General features: G+C 39.1%; 1 protein-coding gene across 2 annotated transcripts in view; it reads left to right on the forward strand.

Annotated features, from left to right (window-relative positions):
* ric1 (RIC1 homolog, RAB6A GEF complex partner 1) overlaps positions 1 to 15,676 on the forward strand; it is a 42,387-nt gene extending 26,711 nt beyond the window's left edge. For both annotated transcript variants that reach the window (XM_028463190.1, XM_028463191.1), the window contains exons 8-27: positions 762 to 850; positions 1,621 to 1,765; positions 1,862 to 1,910; positions 2,747 to 2,929; positions 3,023 to 3,232; positions 3,479 to 3,517; positions 4,257 to 4,367; positions 4,468 to 4,557; positions 4,639 to 4,799; positions 5,675 to 5,813; positions 5,907 to 6,023; positions 6,590 to 6,997; positions 7,379 to 7,690; positions 8,351 to 8,509; positions 8,619 to 8,755; positions 9,850 to 10,130; positions 11,089 to 11,301; positions 12,165 to 12,342; positions 12,420 to 12,608; positions 13,957 to 15,676. In XM_028463190.1, the coding sequence (XP_028318991.1) occupies positions 762 to 850; positions 1,621 to 1,765; positions 1,862 to 1,910; positions 2,747 to 2,929; positions 3,023 to 3,232; positions 3,479 to 3,517; positions 4,257 to 4,367; positions 4,468 to 4,557; positions 4,639 to 4,799; positions 5,675 to 5,813; positions 5,907 to 6,023; positions 6,590 to 6,997; positions 7,379 to 7,690; positions 8,351 to 8,509; positions 8,619 to 8,755; positions 9,850 to 10,130; positions 11,089 to 11,301; positions 12,165 to 12,342; positions 12,420 to 12,608; positions 13,957 to 14,272 (3,526 nt within the window). In that variant the 3' untranslated portion in view covers positions 14,273 to 15,676. The remainder of the gene's footprint in view (positions 1 to 761; positions 851 to 1,620; positions 1,766 to 1,861; positions 1,911 to 2,746; positions 2,930 to 3,022; positions 3,233 to 3,478; positions 3,518 to 4,256; positions 4,368 to 4,467; positions 4,558 to 4,638; positions 4,800 to 5,674; positions 5,814 to 5,906; positions 6,024 to 6,589; positions 6,998 to 7,378; positions 7,691 to 8,350; positions 8,510 to 8,618; positions 8,756 to 9,849; positions 10,131 to 11,088; positions 11,302 to 12,164; positions 12,343 to 12,419; positions 12,609 to 13,956) is intronic.
* The last annotated feature ends 1,937 nt before the right edge of the window (positions 15,677 to 17,613 follow it).

A 17,613-nucleotide genomic window follows, 5' to 3' on the forward strand; every position in this document is an offset into this window, starting at 1 on the left:
TTGCCTTTTTTTTAAAAATTTATTTATTTATTTGTCGTAATATTTGTTTTGTCTTGGTTTTACATATTTATTTATTTTGTCTTAATCTTTTTTGTCTTGGTTTGATTTTTCTGGTCTGAATCTGTTGTCTAGAATGTAGGTTTTTTTTTGTCTTAATTTTTTTCCAAGTCCTGTTTTTTTTTTTTTTTTTACTGTTACTTTTAAGAAATGAGTGCGAATAACCGAATTTTCCAATTTTCTGCGTGAACGAGGGGTTTACGAGGAATGTCTTCTCTAAATGGTCATTCTCACTATTTTCTTCTTTCAGCCGCTCAAAAAAACTGCACTTGTTTCTTTCTTTTTTTTGTAATGAGACATGTGCCAGGGGAGGGTTATGGGTGGGGGTTTAATTGTCTGTATATATGTGTTTATCTTGTTTTTCTTGTTTAAAAAAATAAGAAAATGTGTCTTGTATGGATGTTTCTGAATGGAAATACTGTTAATATGTAAAAGCAATAAAGAAAAAAAAACTCGACCTGTGGTGTATGTGGGAGGAGCTTGCAGGTGTCCCGAAATAGTAACAGATGAAAAAAAGAGAGAAAAAAAAAAAATCCAGACTAAAAAGATTAAGACAACTAAAGATAATCTAATATGATTTAAAAACGTGTTTTACAATTGTGATTTTTTTTTTTTCATCCACTACTGAATCTGTTTATTTTTGTTTTTCAGTAGTCTGGGTTTGTTGATGATAATTACATTAATATTTTTTTATTTGCTTTCAGCGGCTCTGTATTGGTGTACATGATTGACACAACTACAGGCTCCATGCAGCTCTCACACAGACTGGAGCTCACACCTAAACACTATCCAGGTACACACATCATCTCATTGTCTCCTTTTATCTTCTTTATAGATCTCTCCTTATCATGACCTCTGTACATTTCGTCTGCCTCTCAAACCTGCAGGCACATGCCTGTTCAAATTCTATAGACAGCTTTTGTTTTTTTAGGTAGATCAAAATCCATAGCTCCATCTAGTGACTGGTGGGTCGACTCGCATGTATTTTAAGTTCTTCACAATAATGCAGTGGTTCCCTACCTTTTTTGGATCATGACCCCATTTTTATATCCCAAAATTTGGCGGACCCCATATAGTTTTTTTTCTCGAGTTAGTCTTTGATCATATTTGTTATACTGTGTAACAAATACAGAGGAGCCAGGATTATTGCACAAAAAGTGACAAGATTTGCCTGGTCGGATATTTTTATACTGTTTTTTCTTTCTTTCTTTCTTTCTTTCTTTCTACTACATTTTATTTGAACTAGATTTATATTTGATTTCTACAGTTGGTTAAGATTGTGTGTTGTGTTTTAATTCAAAAAGGAATATTAATAAAAAATAATCATTAAATATATTTTAATCAGTAATTATTTTCAACATATTTCAGGCGACCCCATTTAAATTTCAGGCGACTCCACATAGGGTGACGACCCCAAGGTTTAAAAAATTTGACACAATAGCTTCATCTTAGTAGGAGAAAAGTGAAAATGAAAGCCAAAAACTATTATTTCTACTTCAGTATTACAAAGCTTAAAAAAGTAAATTCTTATTATAAATTGACAAATGATGCTTTTCTTTTCAGACACCTACAACAAAACAGGCCCTGTCAAGATCATCCGCTGGTCACCTGACTGCAGTGTTGCCATGGTTACTTGGGAGTATGGTGGTCTGTCCCTGTGGAGCGTCTTCGGAGCTCATCTCATTTGCACTTTGGGCGAGGACTTTGTGTGAGTGGAAATACTTTCTGTTTTCATGTAAAATCTTATTGCAAAATTGTTTTTTACTCTTTTGTTCATTTTGGTGCATTCCTATTCTCCCATCAGGCATCGCTCCGATGGTACCAAGAAGGAGCCATTTAAAATCTCTTCAATGGTGCGTGAACTTTGCTTAGTCTTCTCTCACTAAAATATATAACGATAGAACCATACGTGATACATGATTTATGTTTCTTTAGTGTGTGGATTTGTTGTTTTTGTTCCCTTCATGTGTTTTGTTCAAAATGCATGTGATGATGATCATGCAGAGTTGTAAAGAGTACTAACATGTTCTATTCAAGTAGAAGTATTGTTACTTCATTGAAATTGTAGCAAGTACAAGGAAGTCATACATAAAAATACACAAGTACAAGTAAAAAGTAGCTCAATTAAATAGTTACTAATCACTTTCACCCCCCATGTTTATGTTTGGGAATAAATCTTGCCACGGTTCCCTTGCACACAGTAAACATCTCATGTATAAACTTAAAAAGGAAGAGACAAAATCTTGAACAATTGGAACTTAATTTATTTTCCACGAAGGCATCTGTATAAAATAAAAGGTTTGTCAAAATGTACAATTCTTTTTAAAAAAAAATAAAATAACACCAGTTAATTCAATTAGAAATAAGAAAATTCATCAGGCTCTAAGTATAGCTACATTTATGAACTATAAAACAGAGAAAATAACTAGCATTCAATGCTGTTTTGGCGTCGGGCGTTACGTTTAATCTGATTAGTCGGCTTTGTTGTGATGCATTTGATTGTTGTCTGGACGTTTCATTTTGTGTAGAAATGTAACAAATGACTTTACTCCTTTTTAAACGTACTTAAGTAGAAGTACCCATAAAAGCACCTCAATTACAGTATTGTGAGTACTTGTAATTCATTACTTTCCCCTGTGTGATTATGTGTATTGGGAGTTGTGTTTACTGGTCTTCATGCTGTTTCCAGAGCTGGGGAGCGGAGGGCTATCACCTTTGGGTGCTCCCTCATAAACAGGAGAGGAGGAACCAGGAAAAGCAACAGGACGAAGAGATGGTTTCACCTTCTCCTCCCCCTCCTCACTCCTCCCCACAGGCTGGCATCTTACAGTTCCACTTTATCAAAAGTGCCCTCACAGTCAATCCTTGCACAGTGAGAACCACGACAAAAACACTTTTAACACACAAATATACAACATACAAACACATGCGTTAAATGTTGATCCTCTCACTCTTGTCTACACAGAGTAACCAGGAGCATGTTTTACTCCACGGTGAGGACCGCCTCTACCTGACCTGCGGTGACCCCATGCAGATCCACAGCAGCTCAGACCAGCCGCGGATACACCTGGACCCCCGGGACGGCAGCCCACTGCACCACAACCCCAGCCCCGACTTTTCTCTCTCTCAAGGACTCAGCACTTTACTGGGACACAAGCACTGGCACGTGGTCCAGGTAGGGACACAACAGTGCAGTCACAAACTGTCACATGATTTCAGAGCTGAAATTAACTGAAAAAAGTTTAATTGTTGAGCTTTATTATCTATAAGCAAAAAAAAAAATAGTTTTTTGTCTGAGATTTCTTCTACAAGCCAATTGCGCAAATCAATGAATTTTAAGAGACTAGATTTACATTTTGTGGATTCTGTTTAGTCATTACATACTTATCCATAATAAAGAAACAAATCTCATATTTTCCAGATTCACAATACATACTTGGAGAGCAACTGGCCAATACGGGTGAGTGTGATTCACAGTGAAATATAGAAATATGAAATAATGAAACTACAGCACAAAACTTTTAATGCAAGCGTAAACAAGTATATAGTGAAAGGTTTATCATTGTGTTGCATTATGGATTTTTTTTCTTCATTGTATAATTTGGCAGCTGTTGGGTTTTTTCCACTGTCAATGCTATTTTGGTAAATGTGGTAAATGTTTTAACCAGTGGTCCCCCAACTTTTTTTTAGGTCGTGACCTTATTTTTTTATCACAAATTTCTGGCGACCCCAGAATTAGGTATTTGATCATATTGTTTATAGTGTGTTACAACTACAGAGTATTAAGGAGTTTTAATGCACAGTGACAATATGTGCCAGCTCAGATATTTTTTTATTCTGCATTTAATTTTAACATTTGAGAAAGTGAAAGTATAGAATACAGTTGGTTTTATTTGAAAAAGAATAATACATATTTAAGCTCTTTGAACGGTCTTTCTTTTCCTGCACTGTATGTCTATTTTTGTGATATTATGTTTTTTTTATTGTGCAAAAAAGATAGATAAAAATGGATAAATAAATACAACTTAATATATATATTCATATATTTTTTTTAATCAGTAGTTTATTTTAATTTTATTATTATTAGACATTTCAGACGACCCCACATGGGGTCATATTTAAACAGTGAGAGTTAAAGGAAAATTCATATTTTTTAAGTGATTAATGTTTACCTTTTGTCTTGGTGCATTTCTGTGTAGTTTGCAGCCATTGATACGGCAGGCCAATGCATGGCTGTGGCAGGACGGCGTGGCTTTGCGCACTATTCCTTATTCACAAGGAAATGGAAGCTGTTTGGCAATATCACTCAGGTTTGTAATGCCTCCTAAATAGTTTGAATTCTAAAGTCAGAGCTATTTTTCTGAATTTACTTAGTCGAGTGTGGAAATGAGTCTTTGTTTTTATATGTAGGAGCAGAACATGACCGTGACAGGAGGCCTGGCCTGGTGGAAGGACTTTGTGGTCGTGGCCTGTTACAATTTCATCGACCAGCAGGAGCAGGTGTGCAGGACGCCATTGGTTTGTTTCTCACTCTGCCTTGTGCCAGTCTCACTCTGTAATGTCTCCCTTTCATCCAACCAGTTGCGGCTCTATCAGCGTTCGTCCAACCTGGACAACGCCTTTGCTTCGGTCACCAAACTGCACTCAGACACTCTGCTGCTCAACGTGTTCAGAGACATGGTGATCCTGTTCAGAGCCGACTGCTCCATTTGCCTCTATAGCATGGAGAGGAGGAGCGACAGGTGGGCCCCTCTGCACACTTTCATCACATTTGCTCACATCTGCAGCATAAATAAATAGAATTATAACAATAATGCATAAAAATCACAAATCACCCAGAAAACAATTAAACGGATATCGTTTTAGTTGATACTGTTTTCACAAGTTTGCAAATTACGTTCTCAATTACTATTGTTCAATCACAATTAATCACCAGTAATGAGCCTGTAATAAATAATGACATAAAACTTCACCTTCCTCTTGTGTTAGCTTTGTGTTAGCATCTCTTATGATAACGTAATTTGTTTCTCAACTGTTGGTTATCTTGTTAGGTATCTGTATCAATGAAAATATTGGTATTAATATTTTTGCTGTTGGCGTCTAAGCCTTTTTGTCCTGTCTGTATACCCAAAGATTTGTTTAGTATTTTTTATTTTTTTCTATGGTAAAATGATCCTTAAGAGAACTGACAGGTACTGGAAAACTTGATATGAAACATATTTTAATAATTGTTAACCATGTATGTGTAAACCATAGAACTATTAGATGATGATGTCGGAAATAAACTGAATAAATAAAAATAAAATAAAATAAATGATTCACCAGGTTTGCATTTAAATAAATTGTAATTGACAGTTTTTTTTATCACATTTTTTAATGCAAATTACAATTACAAAGTAAATGATCTGAATTATAACTATGCAATAATTGTAATTAATTATCAATTACGCGATTACAATTACAATTGACCGCAACCCTTATGAGTTATACTGCAACCCTGGTCCTAACCAGAGCTCTAACTAAATAGTTTTTTCTGCAGCAGGAAACCTTTTAACTCCAGTTTGTTTCATTAAAAATAAGAGCCTGATTAAAAGTGTGTGTGTGCTGTGTGTTGCAGTCCAAACCCATCAGTCAACGTGGAGCTGCTGCAGGAAGTGTCGATGTCTCGCTACATCCCCCACCCGGCCCTGGTGGTCTCTGTCACACTGACGTCCGTGCGCACGGAGACGGGAATCACTTTGAAAGCCCCGCAGCAGGTAAAAGCCAAAGCCCATGCTCCTCAGTGAGCAAAAACAATTGTGTGTGTATGGATGCTTTCTTTACGTCTGTGTGTGTGTGTTTTCTCGCAGGCCTGCATGGCTGAGAGCATAATGCTGAATCTGGCTGGCCAGTTGATAATGCTTCAGAGGGACAGATCAGGGCCGCAGGTACGAGAGAAAGAGACGCCAGGCATCAACAAGAAGCTGGTGAGTCCAAACGGCTGCATCAGGTTTTTATTTATCAGCAGAGTTTGGGTTGGAAAGAAAGTCCTGCAGAAAAAATTCCTCGCTACTTTCTTTGACTTTCTTTTCCCAAGAAACTGAACAGTTAATACATTTGTTACATCTATATTTTTGTGGGTTGTCGTAAAAAAAAAAAAAATTAAAGAGGATGAAAAATATGGAATTAAAGAGAGCTTGGGGGTGGGATGAAGTAGCACTTATTTCCCACCCCCATTTTTCATTCAGTTTCTAAAACTAATGTTCTTAAAATTTTCATCATAATATGATCTACAAAAGTGCCGAGTATGTTTTATGAAAATAAAGTGAGGAGTGAGTTAGTTTAACTAGGTTTGATGTGGTTATCTGACACAGAGTGACCGGGCGTTTACGTGCTATGCATATGTTGCATGGTTTTTTTTTGTTTAAAGAAAATCGATTTGGACATTTTTTTGGATTGATGCGATAATCGTGTGGTGAACTTTCGCAATATATCACACAGAATAGATTTACACCCTTAATTCCCTTTCAACCTGTTGTTTTTCCTCCGTCAGCTTCCCTTCTGTCCTCCCGTTGTGTTGGCTCAATGTGTGGAGAACGTTTGGACCACCTGCCGCTCCAACAAGAAGAAGCGCCACCTACTGGAAGCTCTGTGGTTGTCATGCGGTGAGGCAGGAATGAAAGTGTGGCTGCCTCTTTTCCCCCGAGACCACCGGAAGCCCCACTCCTTCCTCTCCAGACGCATCATGCTGCCCTTCCACATCAACATCTACCCTCTAGCCGTGCTGTTTGAGGATGCCCTGGTGCTGGGCGCCACCAACGAGACCGTGCCCTACGATGGCCTGCAGGGGTCCTCTGAGCCTCTAGAGGCCGTGTTTCCTTACTGCACCGTGGAGAGGACATCACAGATCTACCTCCATCACATCCTGAGGCAACTGCTGGTTCGCAACCTGGGCGAGCAGGTATGCAGATGCACCTATCATCTCACCCTGAAGGACAAATTCTGCCCACCTGCAGTATTTAGCCTTCTTGAAATGTCACACTGTACTATACACTACAAACACTGCAAACTCAATGAGTACCAGTGACGTGCAGTCAGGGTAGGCAGTGCGTACCCAAGGGTGAATTGATATTTTGATTATTTGTTTTAATTATAATATAATTATAATTTATTTTTCAATTACCAACAGCCTACAGTACGTAGGTAAGTTTGAAAGTGTCAGCATTTTGTGCTTTTCATAGCCCAAATGACTAAACATCACTATTCCCTCGTACGGCAGAGACGCTGCGATTTCCAACACAGCCTCAGACTGAGGTTCTTCTTTTTCTTCTTCTTCTCACAGGCTTTGATGCTGGCCCAGTCGTGTGCCTCCCTCCCCTATTTTCCTCACGTCATGGAGTTGATGGTTCACGTTGTTCTGGAAGAAGAGGCAACATCTCGGGAGCCCATCCCTGACCCCCTGCTGCCCACCGTGGCCAAGTTCATCACAGAGTTCCCCCTTTTCCTCCAGACCATCGTCCATTGCGCCAGAAAGACAGAGTACGCTCTGTGGAACTATTTGTTCGCAGCAGTAGGAAACCCCAAAGATCTGTTTGAAGAGTGTTTAATGGCTCAGGATTTGGACACAGCAGCGTCCTATCTCATTATACTGCAGGTAAGGAGAAGGTCAAAGTTCAGCTCAATGACCTTTCAATGTGCTGCGTTAACTAAAGCTTACTGTGGTTGTGGTTCTCGACCGCTTCCTTAAAGCACACCATGACCTAGACAATAAAGATGGTAAGAATATTAAATAAATAGTTGAAAAGGATTACTGTCTATTGTTAGAAGTGTGAGAAGGCTTTTATGAATCCTGATTATTCTTTACTAAAGCAAATGTTCACGACCCACTAATAACATTTCCACTACCCAATTTTGAGTCCCTACCGCTTGTTTGAGAACCCATTGAAGAAATGACCAGAAATTAAAATTAGAGATGCACCGAACTGAAAATTCTTTGCCGAAACCAAAACCCGAAATAATTTATTATGCGAATTATTAGTACCATTGTATTTATAGCTATGACTGTGTACTAACAGCACTAAAATCAAAGCATTGCAATTGTATGAATTAATATTCATGCTTCAAAGGACAAATCAGTTAAAAATATATATAAGTATTTATTCATTCCAACAATGTACAATATAAAATAATGTACATTATTTTATGTTTTCATGAAATAATAATAGGTTGTTGGTGTCAGTTGTTTGGAAATGGCCCGAAAGTGCATTTTCGGTATTTGGTGCATCACTAATAAAGATGTTTTCTTGACTTAAAGAACATGGAGGTGCCAGCGGTGAGCAGGCAGCACGCCACTCTGCTCTTCAACACGGCGCTTGAACAAGGCAAGTGGGACCTGTGCCGTCACATGATCCGATTCCTCAAAGCCATTGGCTCAGGGGAGACGGAGACTCCTCCCCCAACGCCAACCACTCAGGTGAGTTGCATGTCAGTCAGTAGTGGCTTGTTGCACTAAAGAGAATTTAAGCGTAGCCAATGAGTAAAGCCTTTTCTGCTGACATCAACACAAACATGTCTCTCTGTAGGAACCAACCTCAACGGGAGGTTTTGAGTTCTTCAGAAATCGCAGCATCAGTTTGTCGCAGTCGGCTGACTCAGTAACAGCAGGAAAGTTCAGCCTCCAGAAGACGTTCAGCATGCCCTCTGGATCCTCGCCTAAAGGGTAAACAAACAAACAGCGTGTCAGCGTGATGAATAATTTCATGTCATTTCAACAAATGACCCCACACTGTAGCCTTTGTTTGATCATATGAAAACTTTTTGAGATATGGCAAATTGATGTCGATTTTCGCCAGTACTTATTTTTCTTCTGTTTTCCGCTTCCAATATCTCAGGAACTACATCACATAGGAAACTTTAGGTTTAGTACGACAGCTCCACCTACTCAGAATATACAAAAATATCTGCTATACATCCTATCTGGTGGAAATGTCAGCCCATCAAATTTGGAAATAAGTTTGTCTCTGGGTTTGGGACTCGAAATGGTTGGGCCTTCAGTAAACAACTTTGCATATGACTCAGCTCCCTGTAATTTGATCAGCTTTGAGCTATGTACTTAGACTGTTCACACCACTAATGGTTAGTCACATATATGCATTGGTTCTTGGGTAACAGTCTCTTGAAATCTGAAAAAATACATTTTGCCCCACTATTTTCTTTGGCCCATATCTGCATGTGGGAATGTAAGAAAACATCTGATCTCTGTTTTAATTTATAGTGTAAAGGTTACTCCTTCTTGGGATATAAAACAAATTTTCTTTATCCAACTTCTTCATTTATATTTTGGATCCCAACACTTTTGTGCTATTTCACCATTCGCGATTATTGAAAAACCTTTACATGAGGCCCTTGTAGCTTATCTCTGTGTCTCATAATTATTTATTGTTTATTATTACATTTATAACATAAGAAATATAAAAATCATTGCATCAGAAAATAAGTATGTACATTCTAAGAGATTAGGTGGAGCTGTATTAGTTTACTAAATTTCAGTTTCATATGTGGTGTAGTTCCTGAGATATTGGGAGCTGAAAATTGGTGAAAATCGACACATACTCCACTCACAAAATTGTCCATATCTCAAAAAGTATTCTTCCAATCAAACTAAAAATGTTCTGTGTGCCTATTGAATAATCACGGACCAGTTGGTAGATTGAGACCAAAGTGCGTGGGATGTCCTGAAAATTTGTTGAAATGACATGAAATGACCCTGATACCCTGACTAGTAGTTGTAACGGTTTCTTTGTGTTCTCTCAGTCGAGACACAGACTGTGCGGAGAACATGTACATCAACATGATGCTGTGGCGTCACGCCCGTCACCTCCTGGAGCAGGTGCGTCTGCGGGACCTTGGCTGCTTCTCTGCACAGCTGGGCTTCGAGCTCATCGGCTGGTTGTGTCGAGAGAGAAACCGCGTGGCTCGAGTGGACGACTTCGTCTCGGCGCTGAAGAGGCTCCACAAGGACTTCCTGTGGCCGTTTCCTGTCATTCCTGCAGGAAGCCTCAGCTCGCCGCTGAAGAACGGGCGGTGTCGCACAGGTGAGTAGGAGCTACTGCTAGCTAGGGCTAGGCAATACAGTTCTTGATATTCAAGATATATTGAATTTTATGTTTTGGCGATACAGAAAGTCACAATATCGCCTATATCAGAGGTTCCCAACTTTTTGAATATCACAAATGTCAGGCAACCCCAGAGACATTTGTTTTTTGTAGAATTCGTTTTTGATCATGTTTATTAAAGTGTTTCACAAACACAGAGTAGCCAGGATCACTGCAAAAAGTGACAAGAGCATCATGCACCACCTCAGATATTTATAGAGTATAGAAAGCAGTTGTTTGATATTTTATTGTGTGTGACATGTTGATTTGAAAAATGATCAAATACTTTTAAATAATTTTTTTTTACCAATTACTAGACATTTCAGGCAACCCCACATGGGGTCCCGACCCCAAGGTTGAAAAAAAACTGGCCTATATTGAGATATATCTTTTTTTTTTTGTTGTTTTTATTCATAAAACTACACCTTACGGATCTTATTCATAGAGTACAGTCAAACAGTGTTCTTCTTTATAATTTTTCCCATATTTCTGAGATATATATTTGGTAACTTATGTATTAAAATACTCGTTTTAGGAGTCGCTGCTTTCACTACTCAGAACAGTACAGTTAGATGGATTTCTGAGTTCGTCCTAACCCAGACCTTTCCCTAAACAAGCCACACTACAGAAATCACTCACACGTGCTGTCTCTTATAAGAGAAAAAGCCAAAAGTGGCACATATTGTGCAGCTGTTTGTTAATAAATGTGACTGTGTGGCATTTTTCATCATTTAACCCAGAATTGTCTTTCTGGCGAGACTTTGAGTTAAAAATATCAAGATGTATATCGTATATTGCCATTTTGAGAAAAAATATTCAGATATGAGTTTTGGTTCATATCGTCCAGCCCAACAACTAGCAAGGAAACATTCCTGATGTCATTTTGTCATCCTCCCAGTTCTGAGCACCCAGTTGTTGAAGTCCCAGTCCGCTGACTGCTTGCTCAACACCGACATGGACACGGCGCCACCAAAGGCCCCTCCCACCAATCACACGTGGATGGACAGGCTCAGTCAGGACGCCAAAGACATGGACACGGCGTCGTCTACACACTTCAACCAGAACTCACCGCAGACACACGACGCCTTCTTGTCGCTGCTCACCAATAAAGGTGATCACTCAGCTACTGACACTACCGACACTGGCCCCACCCCCAATTTCCACCGGATCCGTAACTGCTCCAAAACTGCTGCGGAACCGCAACACAGCTGACAGGTTTCCATTAAAGTCAATGTGCCAATTTCCACTCCATGTGAGTCTGCTCCAGCACAGCCGCGTATCTGCTGCAGCATGCCAGAGCCCCTGCAGCAAATATGCAGCCCTTTTATTTTTGCCAGACGCTGGAGCTGTGCTGCAGCAATTGGACAAAGATTAGCCCGTGCGGGACAGGAAATGGTGCATAGACACAGAATAAAATATCCGGTTTATTTTCAAAATAAAATATTCAGTGTTCAAGGCGGACCATAATTCCGACACGTGGATGTTCGGCCCGATTCAAGTACTTTTTAAAAAAAACAATGGAAGAAGCGGTATCCTAAGTTGGATCCCTGCCTCGCTTCCACACTCCTCTTCCCATTGACCTCCAGCTTTCTTCAGGTTCTAGGCAGGATTGGTTCACATATAATTGCATATTGCACTTATCCATGGTTTAATCACAATAATCTCCACAGAATATCTACAGGGCAGGACCCAGTGGATTTCCTTCTATTCCTGTCCAAGGACGGAATGAACTGCCTTTGTGGTTCCTTTTGTATTTACTACAACTCACTACATCGTGCTATTTCAAATGAATTAGCGGGATCTCGTGAGTCCTTGTTGCAAAAGATACACAGCACAGACAGAGGTGATGGGGATTGAAGGACAGCAGATTGCGCTTAAATTACAAAGCGGAGACGTTTTGGAGTTGTTACGCATCCAGTGGAAGTCCGGTGTTAGGCAGGTGCTCACCCTCTCTCCTGTCCCTGTCCTCACCAGTGGAGGAATACAGCATCGGTTCAGCCACAGACCTGACGGAGACCAGCTCAGTGGTAGATGGGGACTGGACCATGGTGGACGAGAACACATCCACGCTGAGCCTGAGTCAGGCCGAGCTGGAGCACATCTCCATGGAACTTGCCAACAAAGGGCCCCACAAGTCCCAGGTGCAGCTCAGGTGAGGCCCAGCCCATCACCACCACCTTGTCTCCTCAGGGCTCCGATTAGACCAGTTAACCTCTGGCTTCCCCTCAGGTACCTCCTCCACGTGTTCATGGAGGCGGGCTGTTTGGAGTGGTGCGTGGTGATTGGTTTAATCCTGCGCGATGCTAACGTGATCAAGCAGGTGATCAGTTTCCTGGACAGTCCTGAAGTCCCTGCAGAAACCGTTCAGAGCGTCCGGAACGGCCTCCTGGCTGTGGACCTGTGGGCCTCCACTAACTGGTGAAGATATAATGTGTATTATATAATTTATTTCATTCAAAATTCTGGTTGATATTGGTTGCTGCAACCAGGGTTGGGGTCAATTCCATTTTTCATTAACAATTACGTTTTCAATTACCTATTTTCAAGTACAATTACAGTTACCAGCATTTAAATTACAATCATTTTTTGTCCTCAGAAAGACAATTACGTTTTCAATAACTAAAGTTCAATTACAGTTAATCACAATTATTGAGCCTGAAATAAATATCCTCATAAAAGGTAAACTTCCATGTCTGTTAGCTTTCTGTTAGCATCTCTTATGACAACGGGTCCTAAATCAGCCATAAAATACACTAAAAACTAATATCTATCATATAATTTCTTTCCTATTTATTGGTTACCTTGTTAGGCTTCCTAATCAATGAAAATATAGGTATCAATATTTTTAGTGTGGGCATCCAAGCCTTTTTTGTGTCAGTATACCCCTAGATTTCAATTTTTTTAGGATGGTGAAATGTGTGAAAACTTGATACGAAACATATTTTAATAATTGCTAACTACATGTGTAGAACTGTACATAGAACTATAACATGGTTCCCCAGTTTTCTGTTCAATTATAATTGACAATTTTTATGGCAATTACAGTTACAAAGTAAATTATTTAAACTCAATTACAATTTAATTACATTTACAACAGCTACAGATTTTTTTAAATTACAATTGTGGGGTGGTGTGTAGCTCAGTGGGTTGAGCGCCCGCCCCATGTACAGAGGCCATAGTTCCTCACCTGCAGCGGGTCCAGGTTCGATTCCCGGTCTGGGACCCCTTCCTGCGTGTCATTCCCTGCTCTCTCCAACCCCCTTCCTGTCAAGCAACTGTCATATAAAGGCCACTAGAGCCCAAAAAATCCTTTTAAAAATAAATAAATAAATAAATTACAATTGCAATTATATTTACACTATAATTGTAATTAATTATCAATTACACAATTAAAATTATAATTGACCGCAACCCTGATATCATGTATGTACTACCATGTAGGCTACAAATAGAAAAATGTATGTACATATATTACAAAAGCGTAGTAAATAAAGTAGTATATGTATATGATGTAGTTCCTGAGATATTGGAAGCTGAAAATGGAAGAAAAATAAGGATGCGTGGAAATTGACACATACCTCCTCACTTAATTGACCACGTCTCAAAAAGTTTTAATTCGGTCAAACTAAAAATTACAGTGTGCCTATTGAATAATCACGGTACAAATGGTTAAAAAAAAACATTTTTAGACTGAAGTGCATGGGTTATTTGTTGAAATATCGTGGAATGACCCCATTTGTGATTGTGTCTCCCGTGTGTTCCACAGCCTGGGCTACAAACCCTTCCTCAGCCTGATTCAGCCTCAGCTGCAGCATCTGATGGACTCGGTGTCTGAGCAGATCCAGCCTGAAGCGTTCCAGCCCGTCTGCCAGAGCTCCAAACTGGGTGTGTCAGAGGTACTGGGGGGTTCCGCTGCACCTCGTGCGGAGGACGGAAGGGGGATCGCTGCTCCTCTAGGTCTGACTTTACCTTCCCTGGAACCGTTGGGGGGGTTCTCCCGGCCACCAACCGAGGACCACCCACCTGAGCAGCCTGAGGAGTGCGGAGAAGAGGAGGGGGCGTACGACTGCACCCTGTCCTGAGACTGTGGAGCCTCCATGGACAGAGCAACTGACTGGAAAAAGACTGCGTGCGTGTGTGTGTTTGGTTCAGTCAGTATTATCTGTGTGAAGTGGAGATACAAATTAAAGGGGGCTCTGCATTGTTTAACTTTTAATTTCAAAAACCTCCACAAACGAAAAAACTACGCAGCTTTTCAAAGCACGATCGAAACCTAAAAGTTGTCGGCGACCATTATTAAGCTTTTTTTTTTTTTTTTCATGAACCGTTCAGAAAGGCACAGAAAGTGCCTCCGAGCCAACAGTCGTCGCAAACGACACACAAGCGTGTCCTCAGGAGGCGATTCATACCTCACAGGATTTTTAAAAGATTTTCTGATGACTCATTTTTTTCCTAATAATGTATTATAAGCATTATTTTTCTATTGATTCGATCAAGTCCAGCTGTGAAATTGTGCGTTTTCAGCGTGTGGGAGCCGTAATACTAGCACAGCTAAGTGGTACATACTGGTATTATTGTGTGTCGGGGTTTTTGTCTCCATGATTACTAGATCTTCGTTTGAGTCCGGCATCAGCAGTGTTAGCAGTTTGAATCCCGACTGCAATCCTATCGCACGTTTCTGCTTTTTCGCATTATTAATAACCATTGAGTTTTATTGTATTACTCATTATTATTATTATTATTACTTTTATTTATTGGCGTTTTTAGCTGAGTGATAATAATTGCTGATTTGGTTTTATTGACTGATGACAAATGTCCTTCCCCCCTATTTTTGTTTTTGTTGTGGGCATGAAAGTCGTGCTTTCGCTGCGGAGCATTCAAAGAAGTGTGTATCACATACTGTCAGTATTATAACGTGCAATGTATTGAAATGTTACTCAGCTTTATTTTTTCTGTTGGACTTCTTTTGTTGTTGTTTTCCATGTAGATAAAACGGACACACACACACACATAAAAAGCGACGACACAGCATCGATGCTGATGTGATATTGACTTGAAAAACCGGTTTGACCAAAGACTTCAAACAACCAGAGGCCTTCACTTCTATCTGGTCGCTTATGCAGAGGGAACTAAACCTCACACACACACACACACACACACATACAAAGACACACATATTTACATTATTGTTTAAAGCTGACAGGATCCCAGACAATTTCCTACGGAAATGAAATAATGCTGATGTTCTTTGAGGAGGGGGAGAGGGCGTGGCTGGAGGTATGGTGAGTCGCCGCCCCTTCCTCACTGTGTAAAAGCTCTAAAATAAAGTGTTTCCTGCTCTGTTTTAACTTCAGATGCAGCAGTAGACGTCCTCAATGCAGTGTAAAGATGAACTCTTGTACATTTGTCTTTTCTACTCCTGGTTGGTTTTCTACTAAATTGTTTTCCTTGTACATAAAACCAATAAATTATTTTTAAACTGTTAATTGGACTCACATTTTTCAATTACTTGTATGTTTATTGTAATTTAGATTTGGGTTGGACTGTCTGTGTTTATATACAAGCAAAAACATGTTTAATTGCTTTATTATTTTGTGTCTTGGTTTTTTCATTATTCATTCTATTGCTTAATTTAGTTGTTTTTGTGACTTTTGGTGTTTCTTTTGATTAATAATTACTTAATATGTTAAGGTTTCATTTAATCAGACAACTGTTCCTCAGGTAATCCACTTTGATCTGTTGAAATGTTTCAACTGACAACTGCCAGTCTTCAAATGTGTCTGCTGATCGCTTTGATGTTTTCTTTGTTTCCTTAACTTCTGCGTAACAATCCTATTACGTGGAAGTTATAATAGAATGACTATTCCACGCAATAGAATTATTGCGCGGAAGTAATAGAATTACACTTAAATCAAGTGTTTCTGCCTCTGAAGAATAATGGAGCTAACAGTCGAAACATGTCAGATCAAAGTAAATTTCCTTAGGAACAGCTGAGTAAACAGTCTGAATAAATGAAACCATAACATATTATTCAAAAAGACAAAAACAATTTTGCTGGATTAAATGATTACTTGCTGCTATTACAAAGGCATTTAACTTTCCTGGGGATTAGTTTAAAAAAAAAAAAAATGACCTAAGCCACAATTTATTTATTCTGATGAGTTTAGTATTTAACATATGCTTTGGTAATGCTTTCTACAACGTTTAGGAATATATTTATGGGAAATTAATTATATTTTGAAATGTTGGAGCAGTAAGAAGTCATTCTCAGCTTTTTTCTGACAAAATATGTGTATATCGACACCGCAAGTCAGTTGTCAAACACTGTCTTGGGAAAGCTTTGCAATGTATGGAAGAGCATTAGGGCCACTGGAAAAGAAAAAAAAAAAAAGGTCAAAACCTTTTTTTTAAATAAAATATATTATTAGTGTTCTGAGAAAAATGTTAGAATTCTGAGATTACTGTCAGAAATTTGAGATGAGTCAGAATTTTGAGGTGGTAGTCAGAATTCTGAGATCAGTCATAGGAGCAGATACATTATTAGTGAACTTCCTCAGAACTGAAGAAACACGCTGTGATCCAACATCAATGACCAGTGGCTGCCACAAGGGGGCAGAACAACAGCATCTCTGCACAGAGATTGTGTGAACTGTAAATTGAGAAGTGCTATATACAGTATATGCTTTATATCTATATCTATAAAGCAAGGAACCTCTGTCTGTCTGTTCCTCAAATATCTCTGTGAATCAAGCTCAGATTGACCTGAGACTTTCAACATGGCTGCTGCTTTGTTCAAGGGTGTGCAGAGTCAGATTTTTTTGGGCTGCAATGATGCCGTTGATAAATAATTTCATAATTTTTTTTTTTTTTAATAAGACTACCGTAAATGTTGACCAGCAGGTGTCCTCAGTGAGCAACGTTGGTATCTAAGGTGAGTAATAATTTAAAAAAAAATCGTGTGCGTGATTCAGAATTAACTTTGCGTTAGGAATTGAGTGTTTACAAGGTCAGTATTATTAAAGAGGATTTAACTTTCATTCTGAATTAAAGCTAACATGTAAACCATTCATGAAAAAGCTACTTAACCTCCCACTTTTCTATAGCAAGACATACTTCCTACGAGCACTGCACGAGTTCAGATTCATTAAAAATATGAGTGAACCTAACTCAACTTGTTATGAACATCTAGTTTAAAAATTAATAAACAAAATAAAAATATATTCTACTCTTTACACCAGGGCTCGCCAACATTTTCTGAAAGAGCTACTCACAGGTACTGTGTAGTCCAGACAGGGTCAACTACCGGCCCGGGGGCCACATACGGCCCTCGGTCTACTTTTATGCGGCCCTCAAAATAATGACATAAAAATAGACAAAACAAAAGCAAGAACACATTATAAAATACAAAGAATTACAACATTGC

Source organism: Gouania willdenowi, chromosome 12, assembly GCF_900634775.1.
Source record: "Gouania willdenowi chromosome 12, fGouWil2.1, whole genome shotgun sequence".
Taxonomy (NCBI): Eukaryota; Metazoa; Chordata; class Actinopteri; order Blenniiformes; family Gobiesocidae; genus Gouania; species Gouania willdenowi.